Source organism: Mytilus edulis, chromosome 14 (genome assembly GCF_963676685.1).
Source record: "Mytilus edulis chromosome 14, xbMytEdul2.2, whole genome shotgun sequence".
In the NCBI taxonomy this organism is placed as follows: Eukaryota; Metazoa; Mollusca; class Bivalvia; order Mytilida; family Mytilidae; genus Mytilus; species Mytilus edulis.
The window spans coordinates 69881049-69899512 of NC_092357.1; the positions used below are offsets into that span (position 1 = coordinate 69881049).

At 33.1% G+C, this 18464-nt stretch overlaps 1 protein-coding gene across 1 annotated transcript in view; it reads right to left on the minus strand.

The window, feature by feature from the left end:
* The window catches only part of LOC139503656 (chitin synthase chs-2-like), a 47369-nt gene that overhangs the window by 7203 nt on the left and 21702 nt on the right, over positions 1-18464 (minus strand). Inside the window, exons 4-14 of the mRNA XM_071293477.1 lie at positions 15182-16251; positions 14392-14491; positions 10639-10808; positions 8949-9028; positions 7724-7832; positions 6276-6429; positions 5109-5319; positions 4204-4404; positions 3177-3461; positions 2106-2218; positions 307-471 (exon numbers count right to left, since the gene is read on the minus strand). Coding sequence (XP_071149578.1) covers positions 307-471; positions 2106-2218; positions 3177-3461; positions 4204-4404; positions 5109-5319; positions 6276-6429; positions 7724-7832; positions 8949-9028; positions 10639-10808; positions 14392-14491; positions 15182-16251 — 2658 coding nt within the window. The remainder of the gene's footprint in view (positions 1-306; positions 472-2105; positions 2219-3176; positions 3462-4203; positions 4405-5108; positions 5320-6275; positions 6430-7723; positions 7833-8948; positions 9029-10638; positions 10809-14391; positions 14492-15181; positions 16252-18464) is intronic.

An 18464-nucleotide genomic window follows, 5' to 3' on the forward strand; every position in this document is an offset into this window, starting at 1 on the left:
GCCGGATTATATTTGGTGGACAAAGCTCCAATTCAATTGACTGTATGCTGAAAGAGGGACAAAAGATACCATAAGAACATTTGAACTCATAGTTGTCAGGCAAACTGGTAATAACATTCAATGATTATCGAATTCAAACGCACATTGTAACGAGTGGAATTGAACTTCTCATGGTAGTGATCACGATACATGAACTTATTAGATCTCTAGGCAGCTGAGATATCTTTTTTTGATTACAAATTACACTCTGCGTGCTATTAAGTCTTACAGACCTACTACACATTTAGAAATCAAATTGACACAAACCTGTGGATGCAATAACGCTGAAATCACAAACGCAGAGGCAACAAACACCAAGAAAAACGTTGTAACAGAACACCATTTAGCTTCTACCGTTTCTTTAAGAAGACCAACTATCACAATCATCATCAGAAGAGCGTAAACTGTAGACAATATGGCGGCATAACTAAGCTGAAATATGAAATGATCATCATGCGAACTATTACAATGTATTACAGTACACAATATGGCGGTATAACTAAGCTGAAATATGAAATAATCATCATGTGAACTATTACAGTGTATTAGAGTAGACAATACGCATCATACCTCAACTAACATATGATATTTTCATCGATAAACTATTACTATAGACATTAAACGGCATAACTAAGCTAAAATATGACATTATCATCATGCGAACTATTACTATAGACATTAAACGGCATAACTAAGCTAAAATATGACATTATCATCATGCGAACTATTACTATAGACATTAAACGGCATAACTAAGCTAAAATATGATATTATCATCATGCGAACTATTACTATAGACATTAAACGGCATAACTCAACTGAAATATGAAATTATCGTCATGCGAACTTTTACTGTAGACAATAAACGGCAAACCCCAACTGGAATATGAAGTCATCATCATGAGGACGCAAAGTGACAAAATATGGCGGAATAACCCAACTGGTATACGGAATTATCGACATACGAACTTCAGCTATAGATAATTAAGTGGTATAACTCAACTGGTATATATAAAGTTGAAGCATGATTCAACTGTAATCTAGCATTGCCAATACGAATAGTGTTTACAATATGGAAGCATATTTCAAATGGAATTGAATAAAAAGGTGTATATTTAGAAAAAGTCCCTATTTCCTGTCATTACTGAATAACGCCTAACACAAATCTTATCTGTTAATCAACTGATAATTTTTATATGAAAAGATCAAGGAAAGTTATAGAATCGTGAATTTTAACCGTATAGTCGTCGTCATGTAAAATTGGCACAATGACTTTTGTCAAATTTTCAAAAATATCAGCCGCCTTCAATCGAAATGATGTTTTTCGATTAGCCGAAGAAAAATCCGGTTAAAATATCCACTACTGTCCTACCTTTTATTGTGTTTGCACTGTATAATCCTGACCTTCACATTTTCCATGATTATTTACATTGTAAAACTGCCATCTTGGTTTCTATGAGGATTCCTTATTTACATAACATTCGTTACTCTCCGGTAATATCTTTGTCATTGATGATACAATTCACGCGCTTTTTGCAAAAAGATGATGAAAAGCTCCGAGAGACACGAGAAAATAGACAGCACGTGGAACTCCACGGCAACACTTCCGGTAAAAACGATGTCGGATTCCACCATACAAAATAATCTTGGATTATGTGAAGGTCAGAATAACACAGTGCAAACACAATAAAAGGTAGGACAGTAGTTGATTTTTTGAAGGATATTTGATTCCGTTAATTGGAAAACGTCATCTTGAATGAATGATGTTGTTAGTTTAATTTTTTTCAACTAAAAGCATGGTACCAATTTTACGTGACGGCTACTATAGGTTGTCCAATTAATCTTAAATCTTGAATAATATTTACAGCTAGGTTATGGGTCATAGAAAGGGTTTAGCTATGTATCAAACCAGGTTTAATCCAAACAGTTGTAATCCATTCGTTCGATGTGTTTGAGTTTTGATTTGTCCATTTGATAAGGGACTATCTGTTTTGATTTTTTCCTGGGAGTTTAGTATTTTTGTGATTTTACTTTTTAGGGTTATATAACTTCTGATAAATAATTACCTGAACTTCTTTCTTGGAAACAAAACAAAGAGCTACCATGATAACAACGGGAATCAGATTGATGAGAAATGCTGTCCACGGTTGAACAGAAGGAAAAGCTGTATACAACGCACCTGCAACAAACAGAACAAATGGAATCAAATGGAAAATGGATGCGAGTGTCATACAAGTGAGAGGTTTAGCTAGCTATAAAACCAGGTTCAATCCACCATTTTCTACATTTGAAAATGCCTGTACCAAGTCAGGAATATGACAGTTCTTGTCCATTCGTTTTTGATGCGTTTTGTTATTTGATTTTGCCATGTGATTATGGACTTCGCGAATTGATTTTACTTTGTACATAAAAATTCATCAAGATCAAAGTATTTTTTTTTTATTAAAAACATGCTTATTGACGCTTCGGACCAGACGAAGGTAATTTATTAGAGGTGATTTTTTTCATTTACAAGCACTGGTTGATACCAGTGTTTATACACTGTAAATACGTTTGGTGTTCGTCAGTGCTTCAATACGGACATGACAAATGATGTATTTTTTATTATTAAAAAATGACAAAGGTTCAATATCTCTCAGGGAAATAACGGAATCATGGATAAAAAAAGTACCAACTCTATTGTTTCGTTGTTTTCCTCTTATAGTTGATGTATTTTCATCGGTTATAGTTGAAACCTGGATTTGTTTTCTCTCCATCGATTTTTTAACTTTTGAACAGTTGCATTTATTTAGACAATGATATCAGGTGAATTACGACATTATAAAGAAACGAATGTACAAATTCCATTAGGCAATATGTACTTTAGATTAATATCATTCTTATGTATTTGTCCTTTTTGGGTACATAGCTGCTACCGTGTTTACATATTTATATATTTCTAGCCTTTAAATGTCAACCTTAGATGGAGTCGGTTGTTTTAGTAATACAACTTTTCATTGTTTCGGTATATCATTTCTTGGCTTTCAATGAATGGTTTTGAGCGTTCCCGATAGAAGTAGATCAAGAAAAGCGCCCTTGACGTATGTAGTTAATGTAGTTGTTTATTTTAACATTCATGTAGTAAATTTTGTGATTACCTAAAACCATAAGCAAAATAGTTCCAGGTGTGAGAAGTGATGAGGCTAGTAAAAGCATTTGATATCCAACACACAAAAGTGATATATCGTCATTTTTTTCCGTGACATTCTTCCAATCCATCAGGAGATCTATGATGTTCGCCATTGTTGAAGGAGACCAACGACGACGCTGATTGTAGAACTCGTAAAACCCTTCCGGTGCAAATGTCAAAGCGTCAGACGCAGCTACATATTCAACTTTATATCCTTGTTGGAGCAACAGTGTACACAGCCATCTGTCTTCACCTGAAAATAGAAATATACAATGTGTTGTGTGGTTAGATTTTGGAATAAAGAAATCTATAGAATTGAGTGGTTCAACCGTTGAATGGATGCCGTTGGAAATTTGTTACTCCGAATTTCCTTTTGACTGAGTTAGATACAAATAATTGTCACACTGTATCGAAAAGCATTTACATAATACAAGTTAAAAACATCCATATATATATATACCTAGTCAGTCATAAAAGAATAATGATCTGGTAATATTTGAAAATAGCTGTGTCATAAATATTCTAAAAGGAAATGTAGAAGACGATAGTTTGCAAATCCTTAGAAATAGTCAATTGTTCCAAATGGCATATACTATATATGAAGTAAGCTGCTATTCGCCGATGAACTCATATAACTATGTATAAAAAATGTAAAATCACAAAAATACTGAACTCAGAGCAAAATCTAATCGGAAAGTCCGTAATCACATGGCAAAATCAAATGACAAAACACATCAATAACGAATGGACAAGAACTGTCATATTCCTGACTTGGTACAGGCATTTTCAAATGTAGAAAATGGTTTATTAAACCTGGTTTTATAGCGCTAAACCTCTCACTTTGTTGACAGTCTAATATAAAAGATAGTAAAGGGAAATTCAAACTCAGAAACTGACAACGCCATGGCTAAAAAAGAAAAAGATCTGCGTTAAATAATTGTATACCCCAAATTTTCATACCTTACGATCACAATGACTATTTTTTATGTATTTACCTTGATCATACTGAACATGCTGATATGCTTCGGTTGGTACTGTTGTATACTTGGCCATGACGTTGTCATCCATCAATGAAAAGCCTCTAAACAAACTGAAACATCCGGGACTGCACAACACACATCCAATCATATTCTCCGCTGCTTTCTGTAGCCAATGACTTACAGCGTACTCAAACTTTTGATACCAAATCATCGGACCTTTTAAATGAAATACAATATGAGTGGCAAATCAGTATGAGTGCTACACCTTTATGTAATGGAATCGTGATAAAATTCTATTCATTTTTTTTAAACAGCGAACGTCATACGCCACAATAGAACGCTCGAAAGAAGAGTATACAGTTGTACTCTTTCCTTTATTCAAATCTAATAAAAAATCCACTAATTTTAAGTTTTGATAATGGTACAGATATACATATCTTAATTCCAATTTTCCTTCCCAAAGAGAAGATGTAAGCAATGCTCGGTTATAGAAAACCTTTAAACTTTATATAAAAAAAGTAAATAGACTGTGTGATCGAAAGAACTATTTGATTAACCTTGTCTTTACAAGTTACCTCACACATGTCTCCTGTAAAGATTTGTTTACATTGTTCTCTGTTAATTTGTTTTCCATTTGATGATTGAAAGACTTTCCGTTTTGATTTTTTTCTTGGAGTTTGGTATATGTGCTATTTTGCATTTTACCTGCAGATATTTATACGAAAAGGCTGCTGAATAATAAAGACAACAGTATTCTACCGCTGTTAAATAGTCATAAATCGATCTAACTGAAACAAATCCCGGTCAAAAACTAGAACCGAGGGAAACTCTCCAAAGCTACCCATTTGTTTAGTTATCTTATTTGAAACTTTAAAAGCTTCAAAAGCTTCGTTAAAGATTTTTGTAAAGTTTTCAATTACCTGCTCCTATCGGATGAATCCTTCCACATGCTGCTCCTACGTTGAGATTTTTCTTCATTCGATCAACAAGAAGCTGTACTGCAGACGGTTGAAAGTCTACGTCGCCATCCAGAGCTAGGATAAATGTGTTCTGTGCAATTGTTTCTTTGGCTTTTTTGCTTTTCTTTAAGTTCATTAGTTTGTGTCCAAGGAAATAGTACATGTACATAACCTATACAATAAAGAAACAACTATGTCTAATTCATTTATATTATGTATCAAGCTCGAGTACATCAGCTGAAATATAAATATTATATTAAAGAGCACATGTAGCACTATGTCTTGCTTTCGTGTCGATTTATTTCATTTATTTACAATTAAGTATCAAAAGCATGTTTGTCACCGATGATGTTATTTCTGTTGTTCTTATTGCTAGGCTTGTGTTCTACTAGTTTATTAAAGTGTATAGACACACTTATTTAACACATTGTTTTACACATACTAGTAATCAATAAATTTATAATTTTTAGGTACAAAATACGCTTGATTCCGATCGTAATCTTTTCATCTGATTTTAGGTGACGTTATTTGACGTCGTGTGTGCGTTAGTTGTGCTAAAAATGCACGTGAACTATTACTAGCTACATTGTGGAGCTTATGTAATAATATTCTAATGGGGATAACTTCTTTATGACTGCTTCGATAACAATTTTAAAATGTTAACATTTATATATTTCTTGATGCAGGGTTAGATTTTGTAAATTAAGGTGGTAACTAACACTACAGGGAGATAACTCTGTAAAGTCAGCTAAGCGTTTTAATTATGTTGTGTTGTAAAGGGAATGTTAAGCTTCTCAATGATCAAAATCGATGTTTGTCAAACTGCTATATAACCAGTGTAATTTTTCTGACAAAACGGTTGGTTCAAAATTTTTTAAATTTTTATATTTTTGTTAGAGGGTCAAAGTAAATACATTGTCCAAATTTTATGAAAATTAAACGAGCCAAATTAATTTTAGTGAAAGTGTTGGGTACCACCTTAAAATAGATACGGGTGTTTGAAGAATGTCAAGCAGTAACAATTACTTTATCAGTAAAAATGCAGGGATCATGTTAAACGTTTAAATGACGTAAAAAATCGAAATATAGTAAAAGTATTTTTATTTTTAAATTTTATTGGTATGTTACCTGGCTCCACCTTTTCTTGTGTCGAATTTTCTGCTTGTCCTTCAAATGTGCGATGATTTTGTTTCCACCGGGTAATTTCCACTCCAGCTTACCACCATACGGTGTTGGTATCTTTGTTGGTGCTTTGATTTTGGTAATAACATTGTGAACAGCTCTAAATCAATAACAATGTAAACAGTTCTGAATGGATTAAGGTGGTACCCAACACTTTAACTAAAATTAATTTGGCTCGTTTAATTTTCTTAAAATTTTAACAAAGTATTTACTTTGACCCTTTGACAAAAATATAAAAAATTCAAAAAATTTGAACCAACCGTTTAATCAGAAAAATTACACTGGTTATATAACAGTTTGACAAACACTAATTTTGATCATTGAGAAGCTTAATATTTCCTTTACACGCAACGTAATTAAAACGTTAAGCTGACTTTACAGAGTTATCTCCCTGTAGTGTTAGGTACCACCTTAAGTTATTTTTTCAGATAATATCATATCAAAAACAAACAGAACAGGTGTATTTTTTCTCCCAAATATACCATCTTACTACGAAATTATCTTGAAAACAATTTCATTGTTTACACTGTATAAAAATCTTAGCACAATATTACAAGAAGTGTACAAAATACCAAAAATGATTAAGCATTTTGATTTGCAAATCCAGGAGACTTTCAAAGGCTCAATGATACGGCACACTGTTAATATGTAGTAACTATGTCACTTTATATATGTAAAAACTCAGTATCGAATGAATCGACTTTGTCAATCCCTTTTTTACATTGCTTATTGGAAAATTCCGAGAAGCTTTATAACATTCCTAATATAGACGAAGCAAGATCTTGATTCACAAAACAAATATGTATGTTCAAAGAAAATTAAAATAATATGCAAATCAGAACCTAATTTGAACATTTAGTTCATGGGGTATGTACTGTTGTTTGTCTGTTTGTCCTTTTTGTCTTTTTTTTAGCCATGGCATTGTCAGTTTATGTTCGACTTATGTGTTTGAATGTCCCTCTGTATATTTCGTCTCTTTTACGTGTCACGGTACTTGTCTATCCCAAATTCATGTATTTGGTTTTGATGTTATATTTGTTATTCTCGTGGGATTTTGTCTGATGCTTGGTCCGTTTCTGTGTGTGTTAGTTACATTGTAGTGTTGTGTCGTTGTTCTCCTCTTATATTTATCCGTTTCCCTCAGTTTTAGTTTGTTACCCCGATTTTGTTTTTTGTCCACGGATTTATGAGTTTGAACAGCGGTATACTACTGTTGCCTTTATTTAATGTACAATGCAAGCTAACGTTTCATTACTTGATCACATGATTCCTATTTAGGCCAAACGTTAAGTGAAGAGTTAAATGCACGACTCCGATTAACATCGTATTTCCTTCGCAAACTTCGGAAAAGCATAAATTAACGAATATCAAATTTCTGTAGACTTAAAACTTACGTTGCAGCGACGTCGATACATTCAACCAACATCTTTACATAACTGTTGACTGTATAATCATATTGCCCTTCACCATGCGGCTCAAAAGCATCATCAAAGAAGATATGTGCTGAAGGAAAAGTTTAAAAAATATTGTAAATAAAGGCAACAGTAATATACCGCTGTTCAAACTCATAAATCCATGGACAAAAAACAAAATCGGGGTAACAAACTAAAACTGAGGGAAACGCATAAATATAAGAGGAGAACAACGACACAACACTACAATGTAACTAACACACACAGAAAAACTGTAAAACAATGTAAACATAAAAAGTTGTGAAGGGAAATACATTCAAATCTGGTTTCACACTTAGACACACCATTTTCTTTAGAAAACGCCTGTATAAAGTCGTCTATCATTTGATTCGTTGGTTGATAAAGTCCTCCGTTTGTTTATATCAGTGTTTGTAGACCTCTCCTTCATGAATTTATCTTGGGTTTGGTATTTTATATCAGTGTTTGTAGACCTCTCCTTAATGAATTTGGTATTTTGTAAATGCATATTTGTATTGGGAAAGACACCATTGAAGATAATGAACTGATATTTTTTTTTTCGAAAAAACAGTAAATGCCACTCATGTTCCAAACCATCGATCTTTAGATAATAAAAGGGTACCTATACCTTTTTAAAAAGATAAACAGCCTATGTTAAACTTTGTTAGCTGGTGTACATGTTATTAAATCAATTCCAGTGCCATTTTCAACACAGAGACCGAACATACTCGGGTTATTCTAGCGATAAAACGACTTCTCTAGTATCTTAAAACATAAGATCATTAAAAATGTTGTTCTTTAATTGATACAGCCACATTTTTTGGTTTATTCCCTGTGTCTGATATCTTATTTTCAAGTTGCCACGACATTTATGACGGGTGCCACATGTGGAGCAGGATCTGCTTACCCTTCCGGAGCACCTGAGATCACCCCTAGTTTTTGGTGGGGTTCGTGTTGTTTATTCTTTAGTTTTCTATGTTGTGCCATGTGTACTATTGTTTTTCTGTTTGTCTTTTTCATTTTTAGCCATGGCGTTGTCAGTTTGTTTTAGATTTATGAGTTTGACTGTCCCTTTGGTATCTTTCGTGCCTCTTTTATCTACAATTGTGAATGGAAATGGCAAATGTGTCAATAGAAAAACAACCTGATTAAAGAGCAAATAATCAGTTATCTGTATATTATGGCCTACCTTCAAATTCGTAATAATCTGGGTCTCGTATTCCAAAGTAAAGCTGAAGATTCCGTCTGGCACATTGATCTTCGTCCATTCTGTAAAATAGTTGAATATGAAATAATTCAACGGATATGCATGATACATGTTAGTTTTGAAATATTTTATTCATCCAAAGTAATTCAGTATTATTTACCCTTATCTGTTTCCCTAGATTTTGTCTAGATTGACAATTCTAAGATTTACTATTAACATAACTTTTCTAAATGTTTGGTTCGTCGTGCTCAGTCGTAAGTGTTTTTTTCTTGTATTTTGTGTACTATTGTTTTGTTTTTTTGTTTTTTTCATTTTTTACCATAGCTTTGTCAAATTATTTTCGAATTATGGGTTTATCTCCCCATTAAAATCGTTCGATTTCTTTTTGGACATACAATTTAAGAATTTTCGAATTTTTTTTTCATCTAAAGGCTATCGTCGTGCAAATTGAGTCGCCGCTGAATCGCAAGCTTATTATCATTTAAAATGTATAATTCAGTTTAAGATTAACAAATAAAGGGAACAGTAGTATACCGCTGTTCGAAATTCAAAAAGTAAAGCTGAAGATTCCGTCTAGCACATTGATCTTCGTCCATTCTGTATAATTGTTGAATACTGTAAACCAACTTATTTTCGCGAGCGATTTATTTTCGCGACTTTCGCGAGTAAAAAAATAACGCGAATTTAAATCGTCGTGAATATGTAAAGCTTGGATATTTCCTTTTTTAAATTCATCAAGTCAATCAGAAAATCGCGAAATTAAATAGCCGCGAAGTAATCATGAAAGGGTAAAACGCGAAAAAAAGTGTCCGCGAAAATAAGTTGGTTTACAGTAATTCAACGAATATATGCATGATACATAGTGATCAAAATTATAACACAACGTTGACTGATGTACACCTATTTTTGAAATTTTTACCTATTATGTCTGTTTGTTTTGTTCATACATCATTGTCAATATACTGAAATTTTATGCGAATGTCGTACAAAAGAGGGAGCTAGTTTTAAAACCAAGTTTAATTTATAATTTTCTACACAAGAAAATGCCGGTACCTAGTCAGGAATATGACAGTTGTTATTCTTTTGTTTGATGTGTTTGAGCTTCTGATTTTGCCATTTAGGGACTTTCCATTTAGAATTTACCTCGTAGTTCGAAGTTTTTGTTATTTTCTTTAAGGTATTTATGATGAGTTTTTGTACTATCTACTACACCTCTTTTGTTGTGTGTTTTAAAAATTTATATGAATGATTGTTTGAAGTTTTTAGTCCTTGTGTGTTATAAATTGATGAGACTGTCATTAAAGTGAGAGGGTTAGCACTATAGAACCAGGTTTAATCCACCATTTTCTACATTTGAAAATGCCTGTACCAAGTCAGGAATATGACAGTTTTTGTCCATTCGTTTTTGATGCGTTTTGTTATTTAATTTTGCCATGTGATTATGGACTTTCCCAATTGATCTTCCTCTAAGTTCAGTATTTTTGTGATTTTACTTTTTAAATCTGAGATTGATGTTTACACAGTTGGTGCTGCTGAATCCAAATGATTGCCATACTGAACTGTAATGTTTTTTTGTTTTGGATGCGCACCCAATTTAATCAACTCACAGGAACTATAAACAATTGTCGTACATAACGTTTATATATAGATTTCATGCGTTTATTTTTCATACCTGCAAATAGACTTGAGAACCTGTGTCATTTCGTTTAGTGTTTCATGCCACATAGTGGCACACATGTATATCATAGGAGTGCTATCCTTACGTAGAACTGACCAATCATCATTAGGATTGTACTCGGGGTTCTCCGTCCAGTCAGGTATTGGAACCTTCGAAGGCTTATTCTATTTAATACAAAATATAATTTAATAAAATGGAATTTAATAAAACATAATATAATGTAATAATATAGGGTAAATATTAATGCAATAACCCTTTTATTATATAGTAATAAATATTTTACACACAAAATTTCTGTTATATTCAGTCAAAATACAAGTTTTTAGAGACAAGTATATATTATTGCACTAATGCTAATAAATGTTATTTGCACTAGTGCAATAATATTTTCGATATTTTTTGGGGGTGAGTGATATTTTTTTCTTTGTAAAATATTTCATTCATGGTTAACCTTTAAATAAATAAAAAAATGAAAACAAAATAATTTGAAGTTGTATTTTTTTTAAAACTTTTACTACGAGTAAAATTGATCATTGTGATGAGACTCATGACAGTCATGTTTTCCCTGTTGACGGATGACAGACAGACATGGACAACAATAAATTGAATAAAAATTAACTTAGTGACAGATTACACTCAATACAGATGGACAAGTGGTGACAATATGGAGAACAGACAGACAGACAAGTGACCACAATAATTGAACCAGATTTTTTCTGACCGAAATGACATTTGGTATATTTTGCAGCTTTCCGATATTAAGAAGGAGGTTGTGTGCAAGTTTTTCTCCTGTGTTGTCAGCTTAGGATTTATATTTTTTGTGTTAGATTTAGTGAGTTTGTGATGCCTTTGTGCCTTTGTGCCATTGTCCCATATCTGTTCTTTTTCATATTGGTAGCATTCCTATAAAATAATGACAGAGTGTGCAAATATAATTTGTAGCAGTCCAATATCATGAAATGACCAACTATATATCATGTATATTGTGTACAGTTCCAATAACTCAAGTCAACACTATTGCCAAGGGCGATATTAATATGGTATTTTTTAAAGGAGATATCAATGAAAGACAAAGGACACCAAGTGACGATAATAAATTGAATGATTTTTGTTGTTGTTTAAAGGTCCGATCCTGATAGTTTGACAAAAATGTACTTTTAAAATGTAATTTATTATTGCATTGATGTCTTTTTTGTATTTTTTAAGAAAATAAATCAGTTTTCAACAATTTAACATGTTTAATAAGTAATATTAATTCAACAATAAAAAAGTGTCCATAAAATTTTGAAAAAGTTTTGAAAAGTCTATGGTCTAGAATTCTTGCGATTCGTCTGAAGATTCCAACGGAAGAATTCTCTTGTATGTTTTCCTTGGTGGTTCATAACAGTAATTTTGCCTAGATTGTCTCTGACCTTCTCCATTTGACTGTTCCATGTTAAAGTTAATATTAAAAGTACAGTTATTCAAAACAGTGCCTTTACTGAACATGTTAGATAATGCCTCTGACGCACCTTTAGAAGATTGTTCATGAATATTATTAGGCGCAGCAGTATAAGAACATACAGACTGTGAAGATGTGGCCATCGGAGGGCTCATTTGGTGTGAAACAGTAGGACGGTGAATTTTCTGTAAAGCCATATTGTTAAATGTATTGTCACTTTCATTTGCGGTCACTGATTGTCCAATTGACGATTTAACACCAGTTAATACATCTGAATATTCCCTTTGCTCATTATCGGAGAGATCATCATCGTAAGCTTCAATCGAACTTGTACTTTTGTGACCAGATATATGTTTGATTTTGTCTCTAGGTACACCTGCCTTGCGAAGGGTTTTTATTGTTGTTTTACGCACACTGTGGTTTGTTTTACGGTCCATCCCAGCTTCTTTTGCGGCCATTGGCATCAAGTTTGCCAGTGTATTTTCTCCCATAGGCCTTGCGTAATACCATATCATGGATTCAACTCTTTCCATTGGAATACATGTCAAATAAAACGGTGACTCTGGTTCCATTACATTATCAGGACGTCTAATAAGATATGCTTTAAAAAGCCGTATTGGACAGCGATCAGTTTTATTTTCATACAGTCTCGGTTTTACTTTACGATTCTCTTTCCCCTTGGTTCCATCACGAGTTTTCGTAAGTCTCTCTGAAAATTCTAAATACTGTCGATTATCCACAGGGTCCTTTTTCATTAGAATATCTCCCAATTGTAATTGCCTATGTTCATTTCTACCACGCAGTCCGAAACATTTTGTAAAATAGTACCAGAGAGAAAATATTAGTATTCTAGGTGTACCATCACCGAGCTGCCCCTGTTCCCACAACAAATCTTCTTCATCCTTACTTACTGCCTTTGAAGCATTCGGCTTATGTCCTTTTCCTAGTTTTTTCAACTGGACCTTTTTTGCAGACAGTGCTCTTGTTGACAAATTAAATTCCTTGTCACGTAATGAATGTGAGTACTCTTTTTCCTTTAAATACCTCTCAATACTGGCACGAATACCGTCAAACGTTCCCGGTTCATATTCCTGTCCATTTTCTTTCTTTAAAGTTATATAAAATTCAGACAAGAAAGCATCAAGTTCATTGTGAGGGATGTCCTCGATTGACCTCAACTCCCCCTTTCCAACCAGCCATTTGTATAACAATTTCAAATCTCGCTTCGTGCAGTTAACTGTTGCTTTTTTCTTTTGATCGTCAATGAAGCTCATCACCATTTGCTTATCAATAATAGACTCTGTCAAATTATCTGTTTGACCGGCGTCCGCCATCTTGCTTTTCCAAACGACAACAAAGATGCAATAATATGCATGCCGATTTCGGAACGCCTCAGCTTTTTTCCGGAAATGCGTGCAAATACAGAGATTTATTGCACGGTCGTTTTCTCGGGTGTTTTTATTTAAATAAACAAACAAATATTTATTGCTATATAATAAAATATAATATAATTTAATAAAATATAATATAATATAATATAATATAATTTAATTTAATTTAATTTAATATAATTTAATTTAATAAAATATAATATAAGTTAATAAAATAAAATATAATTAAATAAGATATAATTTAATAAAAAATGTCTTCGTGTAAACATCAATTAAACCATAACTCGTATTAATGGTCTTTTCTATTATGTTGTTGCAATTTCTAGTTCATGCTTATTTTATTTTACTTTCATTGTGGTTAAGGTGTGTGATGCAAATCTCTCTGTGTATGTATATTTTTGATTGACAGTGTCTTAATTCCTCTGTGTCAAATTAAGGCACGTGTCTCTGAATCTCCCCTATATACCGTAATATTGCACAAGGTACTTAACTCACATGTTTGACAAAAGTGCGAGACCGGGTGACACTTCATCTAAGTAACTTGTGTTGTATAAAGAACATTTTTTCAGAGACATAGAAATGTATCGTTTTAGAAAAAAAGCTGAAATACTTATAACAAGAACTTGACTTAAATAATTCAACTCAACTTAATCTTTGACAACCGAATTTAAATTACCACCGGGTTCATACTAACAATATCAGCACGATGGGTGCCAAATGTAGAGCAGGATCTACTAATCTTCCGGAGCACATTAGATCACACTGGGTTTTTGGTGTTGTTTAGTTTTAAGTTGTATTTTGAGTAAATTTGGTTGTCTTTTGACTTGGCATGCGTTGTCAGTTCAGTTTCAAGTTTAAATGTCCCGTTGCCATAGTTCGTTTCTTTCTTTAATTGACTTAGTATAGCTATATTACCGATTCTATCGTGGTCTTAAATTCCTCGTCAGTTCGTCTTCTATTCAACATGAAAGATTGGTCCAATAAGACTCCGCAATACAATGGCTTAACAAATAGTCTGAAATTCATTCACATAGACAAGGTATTAACGATATGTTTAATGGAACACATGTTTTGTATCTGCGATCTGTTTATAAAAGTTATTTCAAGTAGTGCTGAGTTAGATATTATGTTAGTTTTGAAATATTTTATTCATCCAAAGTAATTCAGTATTATTTACCCTTATCTGTTTCCCTAGATTTTGTCTAGATTGACAATTCTAAGATTTACTATTAACATAACTTTTCTAAATGTTTGGTTCGTCGTGCTCAGTCGTAAGTGTTTTTTTTTCTTGTATTTTGTGTACTATTGTTTTGTTTTTTTGTTTTTTCATTTTTTACCATAGCTTTGTCAAATTATTTTCGAATTATGGGTTTAACTCCCCATTAGTATCGTTCGATTTCTTTTTGGACTTGCAATATAGGAATTTTCTATTTTTTTTTTCATCTAAAGGCTATCGTCGTGCAAATTGGGTCGCCGCTGAATCGCAAGCTTATTATCATTCAAAATGTATAATTCAGTTTAAGATTAACAAATAAAGGGAACAGTAGTATACCGCTGTTTGAAATTCATAAATCGATAGAGAAAAAACAAATCCGGGTTACAAACTAAAACTGAGGGAAACACTCAATTCAACACATATTAAATAACTTCCGTAAACAAGTTTCCAATACTATAAAAAATATAAAAAAGTATTTATTTGACTTACTTGTCTGTTGACTGGAGTCGTTCTTTCTTTGGATTCCAAATATAATTTGTGATCAGTAAAAGAGATAAATAACTGATTATTCCCCCGGTCACTAGTGGCCAAATATCAGTAAATCTGTCCACTAAATTTAGTATTGGATTATGTTCATTATCTGTCCAGTGCGGAAATTGAATTTCACATTTCCCAAACCAGAATTTCCCAATATTGTCGTTGTAATCTCCGGTACCATTCGAAGACATAAGCACAAATAAAACGACCAGTGCTATTGGTGTTGACATGGCTAGAGGTAATCCGAATGCCATTCTCTGCGCAACTACTTTGCAAGCTGCCTTTGCTATCTTATAACACACTCCATTCATTACAATATACACAAGAGCTATCATGAAGGGGAACAACTTTTTAAAAGTCGGGCATTCATTTAAAATCGTTCCATCCGTCAACATGGTGTTCATAATAGACGGTGTGCTGTTAGCTAGGCGATCATCTTTTTGATATTTAAAGTACAGCATGTTTACACAGTCTTTTCCACACATAAGGCTACCGTGTATTACTGGTAAAATACACGTGGACAAGACTATCTTCCAACAGATTGATATAAATAGAATTTTACTTTTACTTTGCATTAAATATCGTTTTATTTTTGGTAATCCCTCTGAGTAGGACCTTCCTTTTGGCACAAAGTTCTCCCACCAATACACAGATATAAAAATAGATGATAACACTAATAAAATGGCAATAATTTGTCTCTGGTCTTGTGAAACGTTATTTCTAAAGGACGCTGGAGGATTTAAAATGTAAAAACATGTAAGTCCAAGCCCTCCTATATGTATTAAAGCAATAACGATGTTCATAATAACTGATGCAAATATTTTCCCAAATTTCATTTGATCTTCTGGCTCCCTTTCATGGCTTGGTAGTCGGTTTCTAGAAGGATAAATAATTTTCAAGAGACCCGGAATCGTTCCGACATTTAGAATAACAATGGCGGAGATAACCGGATCTAGATTTGGCAAGACTACGAACATTAAGATGTACAATCCAATGGTATGCATGGTTTCAACCAAAAGAGCCTGAAATAATATTAATACTTTTAAAAATTATAATTATAGGCTAGAAAATAAGGAAGATAAGTATGATACACATGCTACATGCAAACAATAATAGTTATACGAACAGTAATTATTAAAAAGCAAATAACTTTTTAAGTTGTACTTCATTCCGATCAGTCAAAACTGAACTTTAACAATGTTGCAAAGAGATGGGCTGCACCCTCACAAACATGATTATTGAATAGACCATATAATATCCAGGACTAGCAAAAGAGACGGACATGTTGATTATGAAGACTTTTTTTTGTATAAAGTGTAAAAACATTTTATGTTGACCCTTAATGTTGTCTTTAATTTGATTATTCATATCATTCGGTTTTTGTGTCAAGGACAAACATATTCAAATAATGGTTTACTTTCATGAATTGTAACTTGAATGGAGAGTTGTCTCATTGGAACTCATACTACATCTTCCTATATCTATACAGTAAAGGTAAAAGTAAACAATAGTTATCTTAAACTACATTATATATAAGTTTTATCTTAATTATTTTCTGGGATTCATTTAAAGGTAACGATTAATTATATTTCCCATACTTCTAAAACTATGTTCGCCGATTAATGAGATTTTAACCATTTTTACTGTTTGTTTCCTTAATATACACACAATACGTAGAAATATATGCTACTTGAATTAGGTTTTAATTAGTTTGTTTTTTATATACATATAAGTCCAGTGAATGTTATTGTCTGTTGTCTGGATAAATAAATAAAGGCAATAGAAACGGCCTTCTTGACAAAAACTGCTGTATTCCTGACTTCGTAAAAGACATCTCAAAAAGAAATGGTGGGTTGATTCTAGTTTCACGGCTAGCAGAACCTAATGCTCACATGGCAATATTAACAAAACATATCATTAAAGGATAACAATACATCAGATATACAGAACAAACTAACGCAAGAACACACAGCACATAGAAACACAGACTCGGACTTATCTTGAACTGAATTTCAATATGCGTATTGATATGCGTTTACTTTTGTACATTAGCTAGAGGTATAGGGGGAGGGTTGAGATCTCATCAACTTGTTTAACCCTGCCGTGATTTTGCGCCTGAAGAATTAAAACCATTTTATAACTAGAGGCTCTAAAGAGCCTGTGTCGCTCACCTTGGTCTATGTGCATATTAAAGGACACAAATGGATTCATGACAAAATTGTATTTTGGTGATGGTGATGTGTTGGAAGTTCTTACTTTTCTGAACGTTCTTGCTTCTTACAATTATATCTATAATGAACCTTGCCCATTAGTAACAGAGAAAAATATTTGGTAAAAATTTACCGAATTAATGAAAAATGGTTAAAAATTGACTATAAAGGGCAATAACTCCTAAAGGGGTCAACTGACCATTTCGGTCATGTTGACTTATTTGTAAATCTAACTTTGCTGAACATTATTGCTGTTTACAGTTTATCTCTATCTATAATAATATTCAAGATAATAACCAAAAACAGCAAAATTTCCTCAAAATTACCAATTCAGGGGCAGCAACCCAACAACAGGTTAACCGATTCATCTGAAAATTTCAGGGCAGATAGATCTTGACCTGATAAACATTTTTACCCCATGTCAGATTTCCTCTAAATGCTTTGGTTTTTGAGTTATAAGCCAAAAACTGCATTTTACCCCTATGTTCTATTTTTAGCCGTGGCGGCCATCTTGGTTGGATGACCGGGTCACGCCACACATTTTTTAAACTAGATACCCCAATGATGATTGTGGCCAAGTTTGGTTTGATTTGGCCCAGTAGTTTCAGAGGAGAAGATTTTTGTAAAAGTTAACGACGACGGACGACGACGGACGACGACAGACGACGGACGACGGACGACGGACGCAAAGTGATGGGAAAAGCTCACTTGGCCCTTCGGGCCAGGTGAGCTAAAAATGTTATGAAACGGGCTTTTCTGTATTGGTCCTGTTGTAGTTTGTGGATAAGCTCTGTATAATTTTGGATCTGAGACTCGATGACTGTTCTTGAATGAAGTTGCCTTTATAGTTGGTTAATAAAAGTATCAATATATGGACTTTTTCATATTGTCCCTGTAACATGCCCTTGATATTAATAATGGCCTCGGGCCATTACAACCATCCTTTGCCATTATTAACACCTAGGGAATGTTACAGGGCCAATATGAAACAGTCCATACATTAGTACTATAAATGTTGGCTAGAG